Below are 16,146 nucleotides of genomic sequence, written 5' to 3'. Positions count from 1 at the left end.
TTAACAACCAGCAGATGTTTTTTCTGTCTGCGGGGCGTAAATTATAAATATACGACAGATTTAGGGGTCTAAAAATGATGTGTGGTATTTAGGATAGAAATAATCCTCCTAAAACCAACTGTTATGTAGGCACATTATTACAGTTGGACACAACCAACACCAATCACAGCTGTATTTATTTATTATATTATTTTGTATATTTGTGTCAAAGTGCAAATAATGACAATTTAATAATGCTATATTCATATAAATGTTTTAAAAGTTTGACAAAATGACAGCTAAAAGCAAAAAAATAGGAAAAAAAAAAAAAGAAAATGGCTTCCGTTTGCGAGCAACAGCGCCATCTGTCGATTAAACGCCGCCTAGCAACGGAGGTCCCGGCGTCACCATGGCAACGGGGTTCCCTGTAACCGTCGCCACCGACACAAACAGGCTGAGTTTACGGGGTTACAACGAGTGAAAATAAGATTTTTATGAAGCCAGAACAGGTAGGAGTTTATTTTTCCTCTCTCGCTGATGAATAAATTGTTTTGTGTTTTTTGTTTCCTTTTAGTTTTAACTCTGTCGGTTAGTTAGCAGGCGTTTTTAGTGAAGTTGGCTTCCTATTTGTGTATCTATGTATAAAAGAAAGGGGCCTTTTTCCACAGAAATATTAGTTAAAATCACTTTTAATTTCAAAATGCACAACATCTAGACTGCTTAAACCTTCTATAACAAAAAGCAGGTACTTTAAAATACAGTTAAAGTTTTGTGAAGATTATTTTATTTGGAAAAAGATCATTTTAGTGCTTATTTTTGGAGCAACTGGAGCCAGTTTAAAAACTAAAACCCAAAGACTGTTTAGACCTAAATTAATGTATAATTTACTAAGATCAGGTTAATTTAAAACACAGTTTGTTTTTATTTATGGTAATTAAAGAACATGCTATTTTAGGTGTTTTGTTTTTTGCATCTGGGGCCACATGGTAAAAAAGGTCCAGGTAAATAATACCAACACTGTTCAGACATGGACTAAATTATCCCTTACTGAAAGCAGATTTTTGTGATTTATGAAGCCTTTATTCTGTTTGTGAAAGGTCAAGACATGGACTTTTTTTTGGGGGGGGGGGGGGCACATTTGAACAGGTCTGGTTTAAAAATGACATTACTTAAAGAGTTTGAACCTGGACTGGACTGTTCTGGTCCAAGTCCAGTTTGAGATCTGTGAAACCTTAATTCTAGTCGTGAAAATGGAAAAAAAGCAACGTCAGTGATTTTTTCTTTATGCAGGACAGGATGTTGAGGAGGACGGGATGCAGGAACACGGCCAGCGATGCGGTCCGCTCCCATCAGGACCAGGCCCTCGACACCACCATGTTCCTGATCAGGTCCTGCGGCCCGGCGGCGTTTCTGCTCAGAGAGAACGGAGAGGCCCGGGACCTGAAGGTGGATCAGCCCGACAGCCCTGACTCCTGCTCCTCACATGTTTGGACGCTTTAAACTCATGCTGTTGGGGGTGTTTTTAGGTCTGCTTGGGCGACCCGCATACGTGCAGCTGTTCTGTTTTCAGCAGGGAGCGAGAGCCGTGCAAACACATCTGCTGGTACCAGTCTCACACACACACACACGAATGATTTACGCAGCAAGGTAATAAGTCGTATTTGAAACAACATGACGTCCAGATCCTAAAGGTAAAGTTGTTTCTACCTAAAGCAAAATATCCCATGAACCACTCATCTCATTTGAATAAAACCTGTAGAAAGGCTGCTTAAAACACACAAAAGTGGCTAAAACTCAGCTAATTTGGTGTGGTAGTAGCTGAGACTGATACACGTGCCTCGGGACGTCCAGAACGATGGGTTCAACGCCCGGCGGTTCATGTCCTGGTTACAGGACGTTTGCGACGGGTTCGACAAACCGAAGACGGGTCCCCTGGTGAGGCTGAAGCTGCAGGAGCTGCTCGGTACCCTCGTACACTAACAGAGTCTTCCTCTTCGGTCAGATCCTTCCTGCCTGCAGACACCAGTACCTCCAATAACTCTTTAACAAGATTACACTGGATCTTTATTTCAAATGTCTCATGAGCCACTGGAGGGATTTTAATGAAACAAGTCAAGATGGCTGCCACAGTTTTACCATCAGCCGACACCGAAAGGACTCCAACTCCGTCAGTTTTACAGATATTCAGCTAAAATTTGGTGTGGTAGTAGCTGAGAATCATCCCCAACTTGTACTCTGAGTGTAGGCGTTCCTTCAAGGAATACAAAATTAACTATTTATGAATTTATGTAACTAATGTTAAGACAAAACCCATTTATTTCTTTAATAAAATAAAGAAGATTAGATTATTTTCTCTTCTGCTTCTTATAAAGTGCACTGATTGACACAACTATTGTTCAGCAGTGTTGTAAATTTAGATTTTTTAAATATTTATTCTTTTTATTTACAGGGTTTTGCTGCGGAAATTCAGACTACCCAGAGAACATGAGTGTAAGTTGTTTTGTTATTTATTTTGTTTATTTATGCTTCGCTTTTTAAAGTTTAAAACCTGAACTTTTTATTACACTTACATTTATTTATTTAACACATAAAGACAAGTTTTACAGAAAGATATCTGGATAAATAAATCCAGTGACACTGAAACTTGACTTCAGACAAATATTCCTTATAAATCTTCAACTTTTTGACGTATCAAGGCCTTAAAAGTTTTTAAAAGCCTGTAATCATCTCAGTTTTCCTGATGAAATCGCTCTGTTTCATTCTGTTTGTACAATTTTTTCCACTCTGTAAGTTTGACTCAAATATCAAACATATTAAAACGAGTTGATGTGGAAGATAACAGGCGGAGAAAAGAGAAACTGTAATAATCTTTAGATCTGGGGGAAGCTGTGAGAGCAGAAGCAGTTTTTATCGGAGCGACTGATTGTGTCGATCAGCAGAGGAGGAACAAATAATCGTTTTTTATCCATTCGTAACAGTTATGGCTAATTATTGCTCTTCTGTAAATCTTCTCAGGACCCCCTCAGGTTGATATTTTATGACCTAAAGTGGGGTTTGGACCCCAGCTCTGTGAAAAAGTGAAGCCAGTTGTGATTGAAGATTTCCTCCTTATATTCAGAGATAATTATAAAATGTTTTTAACGCTGTCAGACCTCAGTTTTTTAAATTCCTGCCGTTTCCGTCTGTTCGGTTTCTGACCCATCCTGCTGACATGCGTGTTAAAAATACCCCTGCTTCAGATTCGTTCCAGCCTGGGCTCGTGGAGAGGCAGCTCTTGGAGCTGCTCCAGGGTTTACACCGAGCCCACCGGACGGAGCTGGATGCCTCCGCCGCCTCAGGGACCCTGGGCCGAGCGGTTCCAGGCCCGGAGGCTGGAAGCGTCTGCCGGAAAGTGATCCAAGCCCAGGATGTGTGTCCCATCTGTCAGGAGGAGCTGCTACAGAAAAAACAGCCCGTGTCTTACTGCAGGTGTGTCTCAGGATGAAGTTCTGCTTCATCGACCAGAACATGACCCTGTGCAGAATTACTGGTCCAACCTCAGCACATCCAGCTGCTGACCCGGAATGTCACATGTAATAAAATTATACCAGGACCTCCAGATCGTGGCAGGAAGAGAATTTTTTTATTCTAGCATTTTGCTGACAGATTTCCTGCAGCGTCCCGTTCTGTCCTTGTCCCTCTCAGGTTCGGCTGTGGCAACAGTGTCCACATCTCCTGCATGAAGGTGTGGGCGGACCACCAGACTCCGTCGGACCAGCAGGAGATGGTGAGGTGTCCCCTGTGCAGGGAGGACTTCTGCTCCGTGAAGCTGCTCCAGGAGCAGGTGAAGAATGCCGCGAAGCTCTTCACTGCTGCCGAGAGAGAAAGAGCAAACAAACACCTGGGGGCGGTCTGCCACAGCTGCCGGGTCTGCCCCGTCTCCGGTACCTGCTTCAGGTGAGACCCCCGCACACCCAGGTGTCGACACAGAACACCTGAAGTTTTACAAGCCTGGCGTTTCTCGGGAGCATTTTAAGACATTTCAGAGACTCCATCGCAAATGTTCGCCAACAGTCGCTGCCCCACCAAGACGCTGGTTTGAATCATCGATGTTGATAAAGACTGATGAAGCATCTCCTCTTCCTCCCGTTCAGAACTGAAGCCCAAACGGGTGCTGCTTTTTTGGCTGCCACCATGTTGGATTTCTTTGAAGCCAGAGGCTAAACCCTTCGATATGAAAGTCCCGCCCACAAACCCGTCCTAACTCGCTAATAGGCTGTCAGTTACACTGTCAAACCTCAAATAAATAACACAAACTAAAAGAATTTTAAAACCGCATATTTGATTGCACAGCAGTTTTTGCCAGGAAAATGTCCAGTTCGTTTAAATGGAGGGGCGGAGCTTAAAAATGCACTGAAACCGGCCAGTAGGGGCGCTTGTCTTTTATGGCTTCAACTTCAGACCTCAGGTCTCTAGTTTTAGTTTATCTCAGTTGGTTTTATCCTTTCATCAGGTGATAATTATGGTTTGAAGCACATTCAGGTGATAAAACCTGAAAAGGTTCTCCTTTAAGACTGCTTCCAGCTTCTGTTTGAACCGACTGGACAAAAGGAAAAAGGTCCACATGTGTTTAATGAGGTCCTTCTTTAGGTACTGTTTGTTCTCCAGGTGTGCCGTCTGCAGTCGGTTCTACCTGTGTGAGGAGTGTGTGCAGAAAGGCTGCCACTCACAGCATCCACTTGCTTCAAGAGCAGTAAGTCGATCGGACCGAGCTCAGTTTTCCACACTGAAGACTGTAGCTTAAAACGAAACAACGCTTCCGGTGGTTGTGGAGTAAAAACATACACCTGTGCTCCTAAAACACAGACAAGAAGAGCGAAGTGGGTTCTTGTGGCGGCGGACCCGACCGGTGATCCGAAGGGAGCGACCTCTGAGCCACAACCTGATGGGTGAGTTGATTTACTTTCAGACGCCCCATTCGGATCCGATCGTTCCTAAACCCGCCTCCTCTCCTCAGGGCGGTTGCAGAACTTTCACCCAGCAGAGTTCTGGAGCGTCTGCCTGCAGTCAGAGTCCGACCCGGGTCTCAGCTCCTGAACGAGGGGCTGCAGTGTCGGATCTGCCTGCAGGGCTTCAGTGTGGGTCAGACCGTCCGAACGCTGCCCTGCCACCACAAGGTACGGCTGCACTTAATATTAAAAATCCACTTCAATAAAATGCTACATTTACAGGAAACTGGAGAAAATCTTCCAACATCTACATCTCTCTCCGTTCAGGGTTGTACGTATCAGGACATAATAAAACTGATTTGGTATTTACAAGGTTCTAAAATGTTTAAATTTAACCTGAAGTGAACAAAAACTCTGACTTGTTCTTTTCAATAACCTTACTTATTTATTGGTATTACTCTGTAGAAATTAAATTTTACTTTGACTCTGAAGTGGCAGTTTATATTGACCAGGACTGATTCATGAGAGCAATAAAGGGGTGAATACTTTTTATCAGCACTGTATTTTAAACTGGCTCTTTAAAATAACCGAACTATCCCTTTACCATTCAGACAGCTGCTGTTAATAAAAATATTCTTGTTTAATCTTTAACAGCTGGTAATTCACTGTTTCCTAACCTAACTTTAGAAAGGCAGCCGCTCTGCAGACAGAGACTGAAACTCCAGTCAGACAAACTGTTTCTGTTGATCCTCAGGGTTATTGTTTGTTTTAATTAGACCGGATCCACTGATCGGTTCTCTGACATGTTTGGGAGTTAATGATGCTCTCTGTTTACGACCCTGGTCCTGGAGGGCCTCCTAAAACATGCTCAAATAAACGTAACTGATATGCCTGATATGAACCCTAGAAATGTCTTTTCCCCAGAACTGTGATGAGAATAAACACAAAGCTGAGTAAAACCTCATCTGACTCTCATTTCTAACCCGTCTTTTGTGCACGCTCCTCAGTTCCACGTGGACTGCGTGGACCAGACCCTCCTGGAGACAAACTCCTGTCCCTTGGACGGATTTATCATTTATGGTCCTCTGACGTGGAGAACGACCCAAAGGAAGACCTGTCCTACGATGGCCTCCAGCAAGCAGCAGGAGAACAACGTCCAGGACCTGTTTGTCCCAGGAGTGGCTCTGCAGGTCCTTCCTCCACGCGGGGCTCTGAACTTCGAGGTACCGACTTCCATGCCACAAAAAGACGCCACAGCAGCCGGAGGGGAGAGGCAGACACGAGCTCCCTTCACGGCTGAAAGCGGCCGTCCTTTAAATCATGACATCTGCTCAAGATCCTCCAAACAGAGAGCAGCAAACATGGCCGCCGCAGCACAAGTCAGGGAGCAGCGGCAGGTGAGTCTTTCCACCGAATCAGAGCTGAGAATGACTGGAGTCTCAGTAAACGCAGCATTAAAGGTCCACAAAAAATAACTTTAATATGCAGTTAGGCAGGTTTTTCTGTCACAAAACAAAACTTTTAATAAACAGACTGAATAATTACTGGTGACGAGTAGTTTTATTAATTTGGAGCACAGAAAACACAAGTCTAAGAACAATTATTACTACAGAGGTGGAAGAAGACGAGGAGCGCAGCGGTGATCGGATCAGATACATTCAGTGGCACAAAGTGTTCACAAACGACCTCTCATCTCACCGCTGAAGCAGGAAAACGTTGCGTTTAAAAGGATTTTAATATGTAAGCACAGAATGATGAAAGTGCTCAGTTTGTTGCTACAGTTAAAACTAAAAACACTCCTCTAAAGAGACCCTCTTTACGCTAACTTTAAAACCGGTAATATCACGTTAAAACAACTTTAAAAGGAGTGGAATCACATAATACAGGTGATGTTAGTATATACAAAGAAAAAAAAAAAGACATTTACAGAATCCAGGGTCAAGTTAAAGAACGTTACAGCAGAACTCTGACGGAAGACTAAATCTGACAGAAAATATTGCTGCTTGAGCCAAACGAGCTCACAGCAAGAATAACTTCGTCCCAGCTTCTCTGTTTTCATTGTTGCCACTTTTATTGCGTCTACCTCTGGGAATGTGGAGAATAAAGTGTGCTTTATACTGCTCAGTTAGTTAGTAAATATTTTTCTTAACTAAAATCCCTTATTGACTAAATATGTAGATGTTTATAGCTCTGCTAGCTGATGGTGAAGATATGGTGGTAAAGCGGGGATATATTTGCAGGATTCACCTCTTTGTGCAGCTTAAACAAACAGTTACGTCGATATTTATTTATTAAATACTAGAAAGTTAAAGTTCTGATTTGCCAAAGGAGCTGGAGAGGAAGAAAGAAACAGACAAACAAAGACAATCTGATTCTTAAAGTGGTCATAATCACAGGTCGTACATCTACAGCTGATTCACCTTCTGAGCCAATCCGATTAACATGCTGTAACACAAAAATGGCTTTAATTTGGTCCATTTCTTTTACAGATACTGGGCTAAAATGTGGAGTGGTAGTAGCTGAGAGTCGTCCCCAAACAGTGACGAGACGAGCCAATCAGAACCCCACAGATATCTTTTTTAATTACAGCTGACTGGAAGCAGGTAATATGCATTCCTTCAAGGAAAAGCTTAATTTTATTTAATATATTTTGGACTTTCTTCATGTTTAGCATTTTTACCAAATATATATTTTACTTAAAAGATAATTTTATGCACTGGCTTGTGTCGTGGCGGTTGTAATAACATAGATGACTTGTTTAACTCGGGAACTTTTACTCCGCTGCCACAGCGGCGCCATCTGGTGGCGAGGAGGGTGATTGGCAACTCATCAAAACAAAATCCAAAAATCAACATTTAGTTTAGAGGAAATGCTGCAAATGTTTCAAAATAAACGATCTCCTTGCAGCTTTAAACAAAGATGTCAGCACTCTCAGCTGCTACCAACATCAAACTGAAGCTCAGCATCTTTAAAACTCACTGCCGTTTCTTGTGTTAGCTGTGGCAGCCATCTTAAACCGAGCCGACTCCAAAAGTTAATCAGCTGTCGTGCATCCAGGGATTCACTTCTGAGAGTTTTGTTGGAATCCATCCACTAGTTCATGAAATATTTTGCTAACAGACAGACAGCTGAGCGCACACACAGTGATTACATGATCTCCCTGCCTTACGTGGCAGCGGGCAATAACTTCTTTCAACCCAACCAACTCCAGCTCCATGACGCTACAGTCGTTTGCTAACGTTGCTAAACTAAACTAAACTATTTCTGAAACAGTAGTCCCCTAATGACCTTTTAGATAACGTTTTCACCATTTTCAGAAAAAAAAGTAAAGAAATACGAGCAGAAGCATCGTCGACCAATCAGCTGACAGATCAGAGCAGACAGGGCCTTCAGTCAGTATCTTACCTGTTGCAGATAGCTCTTTGAACAGCCTCAGATCGTTTATTTCTGAATGGTTTCATGAGCAAACAGCTAATCGGATCACCACAACAACTTTATTTTAACGTTGTATGATAAACCTTTACGTTAACTTAACCTTTATGTTAACGCCTGTTTGGATAAACGATTTTAAAATGGTGGATATCCACCGTGCGGCGCCATTTGCTACCTGTAGTAAAAACATGGTGCGTCTTTTCTTTTCTAAAATAAAAGTTGTAGTTATCATAACTTTGAAATGTTTGATTAGTGTATAAATCTCCAGTGATAAAGACAATGCTAATCGTGTTAGCTCTTCTATGGGATTTTTAATACTAAGTTAGCATCTATGCTAATCATTGGGTTTATGGCTCGTTATGTGATCTCCTTATTAAATAATCAGTGTTTATGTAAATTAAGATTTATCCAATAAAGTTTCAAGTATCAATATTTGTTTCATAATCACATCGCGGCTCTGAATCATAAATGAATCAAAGCGAGAGGCGCCTCAAGATTCTGTTTCTCCAAACTGAGGTTCAATAAAGAGCTATCTACAACAGGTAACTGTTCATAACATTTCTGAAGTTAAAAAGATCCAAAACATGCCTTTAAAGAGACGGGAGTGAAAACGTTGAACGTGATTAAAATGGCTGCAACAGTATATAAAACAGCGTATAAAGCTAAGAGCAGATCAGGTGAACATCCGTGGACTCGTTAACGACAGTCTGGTGCAGAAAACCCAGAGTTGGAGTAGTTACAGATGGCAGCACAACACTGAGTCTCCTCTTTAAGACAAGACAGGAAAATAAAACATTCAGACACTAAATAACCTAAAATCTAAGATGGATTCTTGTTCCCTCAAAACATTCATTTTCATGCATAAAAACAACAACTATAGGCTTCAAATCTTGACAATCAGGTGTGAAAAATGGCAACTTTGTACATCTAAAATCCCTCCAGTGCAGCAGTGTCGGAGTCGATCCCACGAAACGCTCAAAAAGGTTTGAGGCAGTATGGTATCCAAACGGGGCGTGAATACTGAGAGTCAGGAAAGCTTCTTGGTTCATTTACAGCAGGCATTCATGGTGAGGACAGGTGCACTCGTGTCCCTCCTGCAGACAAAAAGCTCGCCTTGTTTTACGCCTACAGGCAGCAGGAAGGCACCTTCAGGGAGCAGGGAGATGTTGTGTTCACGTGGACATTTGCTGTGAAGAATCTCGCTGGTGATCTTCAGATTTGGGTGAATGAGAGAACAAGGTGCACTAATTTGTGTCGCAGCAGCTGAATTAAAGCGGCGTCTCACCGGGCCGGGACAAACGGAGACGATTCGGCGAAGAAGGGGACACCGAAATTACTCGAAACGTTCTCAGGGGGGTTTTCCATTTTCTCACTTGAGGCTTGTTGCTCGGGGTTTGAACATGTTTAAAAAATATCTCTCGAGATCTAAAACCTGGAGCAAGGGAAAAGAGGACCCCTGCGAACGTTTAACTCGTCGCAGACAGCCGCAGCCCAGTGAGACGCCATCTTTAAGCTCTGATGCGACACACAGACGCCGCCGTTGTCTTCGGTTAGCTTATGGTTTCTTTGGCAGAGTTGTACAATCACAGGACAACAACAATGCCTTTGTGAACATCTAACATCTCTTTGTCAGGGGTCTTCCCTCCCGAACGTGCTTCCTCTTTTCCGTCTTCCCTTTCTCCCTCACCTTCCTGAGGCGCCGAGGAGGCGGCGTTCCTCTCGACTCGCTGTCTTCCTGAGCGCTGGATGTATCCATCCCGTCCTGCTCTTCAGGAATATTGGGAATAGCCCCACTGCTCCCGTCTAAAATGTTCCTGAGGGAGGGGTCCTCTGGCGTGCAGGTGGCAGTGGTTCCGCTCTCGCTGCTGCTCAGGTCCTGCTCCTCGCCGTACCTCCCCCCTCGGCCGTGGTGGGGAAGGGAGGAGCCCCTGATGGAGGGCCGGTCGCGCTCCGACTCGCGGATGTTCTGCTGGGGCTCGTTCATGTCCACGCCGGAGTCCAGGCTGGTGTCGTTGCTGCTCGGTGGGCGGTGGCGGCTCTGCAGCTCGATGATGGAATGGCGGACCTGAGCGGCCGGCTTCCCGTCCAGAGAGACGAACCAGGCTCGGGGGTGAGAGGACAAGGACTTGCCCCGGGTCAGCTCCAGCAAGGTGCGCTCAGAAATCCCCTGCAGCTCACTGGTGTGCCCGCTCCCGAAGGCCTCCATGCCAGCTGCCTCGTTGAGAGTCCCAGGCACGGAGACAGAGGATTCAAGGAGGTTACTGTACCGCCCCCACACGCCGGCGTTCGGACCCGGTCCTGGTGGGGGAGTCTCCAGAGGCTGGGGGTCATCCTGATTGCCCTGCTGGGGGCTGCTCCCACCCTGGGAGTGGTGGTGAGGGACTTTGGGTAGCGTCTGGGTGTAGTTGTCCTTACTGGCGGGTTCGGAGTGAGCGTCGTACTCCGCTCCGTTTCTGGGGAACGTGTTGGACTTGCATCCCGGCAGCTGCGGCTCCTGAGCGCCGAACAGCTCCGGGGCTTGTATGATCGCCACCGGCTGGTTGTAGATGTGCACCAGCTTCTCCTGGAAGAAGTTGTCGGAGTTCATGTTGGCCCGGTTCTGCTCGGCCTTCTCCCGGATCCAAGCCACCTCCTCACTGTTGATGTAGTGAGGCGGGAGCTGCGGTCCCTTCATCCGATCTGCAGCGATGTTGTCATAAGGAGGCGCCGCAGTAAGACTCCCGGGATCCTCCACGTAGATGTTGTAGTTGGCTTTGTGTCTGGGTGTGGACGGCTCACAGGGGACGCTGCAGGAGGCGAGGCTGTCCCCCGAGCGGAACAGCAAACCCTCCTCCATGTGGGTGGAGGTGGTTTGGTCTTTCTTCACCACCGTGAGTTTGGAGAAGCGTGCGCGCCTCCTCCTGGGCTCTCGATAGGAACCGCTGGACATGGAAACACCAAAACCCGATCAGTTGAGTTCTTCTTTTCTATTCAGCAACAATCTGAACAATTTCAAACACCGACGCAGAATAGTGTGGATGCTGATTCTGTTTCCCTGGGGTTTTGTTTCAGCAGTCTACTTTGTCTTCCTCTAGTCACTTTTAGCTTTTAGCTTGAACAACTCAGCAGTCAGAAGGTTTTTTTATTACAGTGAGAAGTTTTCTTACCCGCAGTGACACAGAAGCATCGACAGAAATCCAATCACAACGACGAGCGTTCCTCCCAGGATTCCCATCAGAAGGTAGGTGTGGTAAGAGATGAAATCCATGGAGCTGGCGTGTCCGGGATAATCTAAAAGGCCAAATGTTTGCAGCACGTCTCAGTGACACACAGACAGCGCTTACATGTGGTGCTGAGGGGAGATGAGCTACCTTTGGATGAAGGATGCGGAGCAGCGATCCAGTATCCCAGATGGGAGGCAGTGTAAGTCCAGACCAGCTCATCACCAGCTGTTTTAACGATTCCCAGCCCGTGATTCTCCCAGGCACCTTCAGAGAGCATCGGTTCATGTTTACTACAAGCGCGTGTCGGTTTTTGACTCTTAGACCTGTGAGTTTCATTCCCACCTGTTTTCAGGTTGAAGGCCCAGGCCGGTACCGTGTCGGAGGCCCTCAGGCGTGTGCCGTGTCCCAGCGGCAGGCTGATCTGGATCGGCCCTCGGACCTGGAGCTCCTCACCGCCGGAGTACAGCAGGACGCTGACAGCTGCCACCGCCTTCAGCTCGATGCTCCTGAGCACTGCAAAGGTAACGTTAAGCTACTGTTAGCCATTGTAGATCTACCTTTTTTTTTATTTTTACCCGGTCAGACTGATTAAACTTCTTATTTGAAGTTCATCATGCAGAAAAACTTAAACAGTTGCAAAGGTTGCAAAATGTTTGACCAGAATAACAGCTTCTCAGTTTTCTCAGTTTTTTATTAAGAACAGGTCTTAGAGAAAATCAGATGAAAACTACATCAAACTGAGATTAAAACCTACTTTTCCTTTGGGATTAAATGTGAAAACCCTGGTGAGGGAAACCTGAGTCGATCCTCGACAAAACGCCCACCTGATTTGCTGCTGATGATGCCCGGGGTGCAGTTAGCGCAGTCCTTCTCCAGGTGGTGCTGCGGCACGGTCAGGTACGCCATCAGGGAGGAGATGTTGCTGTTATCAGCGATGGTGAGGAGGTTCTTGGGGAACTTAACCTTCGGTTGGGCGGAGCTGTCTGTGTAACGAGAGTGCACACAATAAAGCTGGGTAAGCTTTATTCTGAGAAGAATTAAACATGAAACACCTTTTTATTTTTTAATCTAACAGCAGTAAACTTACCAGGTAGCTTCCCGGTGATGAGCACTGAGTCCTCAAACAGCCAGATGTTGCCCTGACTGTGAGGGAGCAGCAGCATCGTCACAGCCGAGAAAACTGCAGGACCACAAATTAAATGTTCAGGAACGTCACCTTTATGCAGAAATGTTCAAATGTCTTTTTAGGGAAAGGGAAAGAGCTGACCCAGGATCTGAGAGATGTAGCATCCATTAGTTCATCAACTATAAGGTCAGTTTTCATTTATTATTTGGAAAATCATCTTGTTGGGGCTAAACTACTGTTTTTGTCAGTAGGACCGGGGGGGGACTGGCTGTTCCTTTAAATCAACTGCCCCCCTTGGCCAGACAGTTTTATCCTCCCTGAGTATATATCTCAAACATAAAAACATGGTATTTGAACAATTAGTAGTTGGTTTTTTTTATGGGAAGAAAAGAAAACTTTAAAACTTGTCTCAACAGCAAAAGCCAATGTCCTCATCGGGACACAAGGTCTCAGGAGGTTATATAAAAACTACAGACACTGAAGAGTTTGTTTGTAAGAAAGAAAAACTCACAAAGGTCACTGGAATAACTTAAGAGATGGTTCTTCTAGTAAAGATTAAAACTAATCTGTCCACAGGGACATGTCCTGTAATCATCCCAGGTGTCTTCAGTCCTGGAATCGGTCAGTCTGCCTGTTTAAAGGGGGATAGGTAGTCACAGGGCTGTTTGGGATCATGGTGTGTAACACAATGAACATGGGGGACAGGAAGCTGAGGACAGAGTTGTCTCAGGGGCTCAGAAAGACAATGATTGAGCAGCAGGTTGAAGGTAAAGACTATCAGACCGTCTCCAAGCAGCTGGATGTCCCTGAGACTACAGAAGGTTCAGGTCCACAGGACAGGAGACAACCTCCCTGGAAGTGTCCACAAGAGGACAGCTGATGACAAACTGAAGAGACGGATCATATAAATGATAACCAAAGAGATGAGAGGTGAACTCCAAGGTCAAAGGTCATCAGACTGCACCATCAGTCTGTTTGAGACAAAGTGGACATAATGGAAGACGACCAAAGAGGACGGCCTGAGAATCCACAAAGCTTCTGGGAGAACGTCCTTTGAACAGATGAGACAAAACTGGAGCTTTTTGTCAACAAGTCCCATCAGCTCTGTGTCCACAGACCCAAAACTCTTAAAATCTGAAGACTGTCAAGGCCTTCTGGAGCCAGATGTTCTGCTCAGAGTCAGAAAGCTCGGTCTCAGTCTCAGCTCATGGGTCCAACAGGATAATGACCCAAAACACCAAGAACGGGTCAGAACCAAACATTGGACCTGATCTAAATCCTGCTGAACATCTGTGGAAGGAGCTGAAACATCTGGAGAAGGAACCCTTCAGACCTGAAACATCTGGAGCTGTTTGTCCACGTCTGTAAATGTTTTTCATCAAGATCATTTTTAAAGACAGTAAACTTCAGTAAGTTAAAGCGAAAATAAAATAAAAACAGGTGGTTCCTTAATTGTATAATTTTTTAAATATCACAACATTTTAAAAAAAGTCCTGAGGTTTTGTTGTGCCACCCTAAGATCATCAGTGGCTCCACTCCTGCTGTGGACCTGCTATCTTTGGTGTTTCTCAGACTCAACCTTCCTGAGATCCAATTAAAGCCGTTTGGACAACGTGCAGGTCTGTGACGTCACCAGCAGAGGGCGCCCTCACTGTCAAGGCCTCTGTTGTGTTTGTTGTCTGGCTCAGCAGCACAAAAGGGAGGCGTCTCTGGAAATTAGGAGCCACAAAGCACCTGCTCCTTCCTCCCTGTAAACCAGCATCACAATACAACGAGTCCCCCTTTGTCCCAGCATCATGAAGGGGGCCCCCCAGCCCCCTCCTCCTAAGCGGGACAAAGACAGTTGGTTGAGGAGGAGGCGAGCAGACCTCATCATGAAGCTGGCTGACTCAGCTGTGAGTTCACTGTAAATAAAGACGCTTAAACCCACTCACTCGGTCTCTTGGTGGTGCTCCAGGGCAGGGGGGCCAGGACGAAGCCTTCTTTGTGGCCCAGCAGGGTCAGGCTGAGGCCTGGGCTGTACCCGACCCAGAGCAGAACCTCCCCGCTCTGCCCCGTTTGGGACGAACCCCTCAAGGTGTGGTTGATGTAGACATCCACCGAGGCCCCCGCCAGCGGCTGACGGGTCACCAGGTCCCTCAGGAGCACCTTCAGGGCGAACTGGGGCTCTGGAGGAAAAGAAGGATTATCTGCAACATCTGGGCTGCACATGTGTTTGTGCGGGGTAACCTTTATCTGCCCATGAAAAAGTGATGAGGCAGGCACAGCTGAGCTGCTGGGAGGATGGAAAATTACACCAAAACCAAGAGAGAGCAGAGAGGAGCAGAGAGGAGCAACAGCAGCTGGATCTGACCATAAAACCGCTGGATGAGGAGGGTTAAAACAGCCCCACTTTAAGATCAGTATTTAGGTTTCTATTTACACAACAGTCCCGACATAAACACAAAGCCTGCTCTGGTGCAGCTGAAACCCGTTTCCTGCTCCTTTGTGTTGGTTTACCTGCAGTCAGAGCCGAGGGGGTCAGCAGCCTCTCCGGCCCGGACATCAAGTCTCCCACCGCGGCTGAGACGCCATTGTCCCCGGCCGGGGGGGAGGCCGGGCCGCCGCCCTCCCTCGCCGCTCCCGCCGCTCCATCCAGGCCGGAGATCAGCAGCGACGGAGGCAGGAAGAGGAGCAGCAGCAGCGGCGGCGGCGGCAGGTAGCGATCGGCGGCGGGCATGTCGGGAAGGGCGGCAGGCTCAAAGACATAACGAGGCGCGAGGAAGCAGCTCGAGGAGGAGAACGAGGACCCGAGCTGTGTTCGTCCGCGTCACGAGGGCCTCGTCCCGCTCGTGGGGGCGGATGGAGGGGAGGAAACCCCCCGTGGAGAAAAGATGCGCTGGTCCTGAGGCTGGGCGTGTGGCCAAAGATCGTCTATCAGGAGAGGATGGGCCACTCGCTGATCACAACACAACACCAAGCGCAATCTACAGTGGATACCATGAATAAAAGAGCTAATAATCTGAAAACAGCTTATTTAATTTAGCATGACTATGAAATATTTACACATTTAATGAATCGACCGCTGCTCCTGTCGCTCGTTTATTGAAACAGAGTGAGACATCTGCTTCTTCGCAGCATCTTTGGTGCTCTGGAAGAAGCTGGCGTCACTGATTCCTGGTTCCTCCTGTGGACTCAAACTCTTTAAAAACAACATTTAAATCATTTCATTAATTTATATATTTAGTTCAGTAACTGAGACCTGTAACCTGTAACCTGTGGGGGGGAAGCTGTTTTGCACGTCCTGCAGTGTAATCATGGAACATAAACGCATCGACAAACACTTTGTGTCTGCACAATCCAGAAATGCTCATGAATGTCAGTTTATAAGCTAGTTGTTCAGACTGTAGCCCTTTGTTGTAACTAAATACCACAAACAAAAATGCCTGATTTCGCGGGGCAATTTTTTTTCCCTAAAATCCATAAAAAACTATAACTT

The 16,146-nt window shown here is 45.9% G+C and overlaps 2 protein-coding genes across 2 annotated transcripts; one reads left to right on the top strand and one right to left on the bottom strand.

Annotated features, from left to right (window-relative positions):
* The first annotated feature begins 369 nt into the window (after nt 1-369).
* Nucleotides 370-6,382, top strand: zswim2 (zinc finger, SWIM-type containing 2). The gene is made up of 10 exons (XM_017440153.2): nt 370-488; nt 1,270-1,425; nt 1,506-1,582; nt 2,429-2,469; nt 3,219-3,447; nt 3,664-3,915; nt 4,627-4,711; nt 4,825-4,907; nt 4,976-5,135; nt 5,915-6,382. The coding sequence occupies exons 1-10, from the start codon at nt 474-476 to the stop codon at nt 6,380-6,382; spliced, it is 1,566 nt and encodes a 521-aa protein (XP_017295642.2). The 5' UTR covers nt 370-473.
* A 70-nt stretch (nt 6,383-6,452) lies between these two features.
* Nucleotides 6,453-15,439, bottom strand: LOC108250330 (protein FAM171B). Its single transcript, XM_017440166.3, has 8 exons — nt 15,168-15,439; nt 14,603-14,836; nt 12,630-12,722; nt 12,367-12,525; nt 11,885-12,055; nt 11,690-11,806; nt 11,486-11,609; nt 6,453-11,260 (listed from the first exon to the last, which is right to left on the bottom strand). Exons 1-8 carry the CDS (start codon nt 15,385-15,387, stop codon nt 9,955-9,957), a joined length of 2,424 nt encoding a protein of 807 aa, XP_017295655.1. The 5' UTR covers nt 15,388-15,439; the 3' UTR covers nt 6,453-9,954.
* Nucleotides 15,440-16,146: the final 707 nt, after the last annotated feature.

This window comes from Kryptolebias marmoratus, linkage group LG23, assembly GCF_001649575.2.
Source record: "Kryptolebias marmoratus isolate JLee-2015 linkage group LG23, ASM164957v2, whole genome shotgun sequence".
Taxonomy (NCBI): Eukaryota; Metazoa; Chordata; class Actinopteri; order Cyprinodontiformes; family Rivulidae; genus Kryptolebias; species Kryptolebias marmoratus.
Note: the sequence above shows the minus strand (reverse complement) of the source record. Positions and strands in the feature narration are given on the sequence as shown.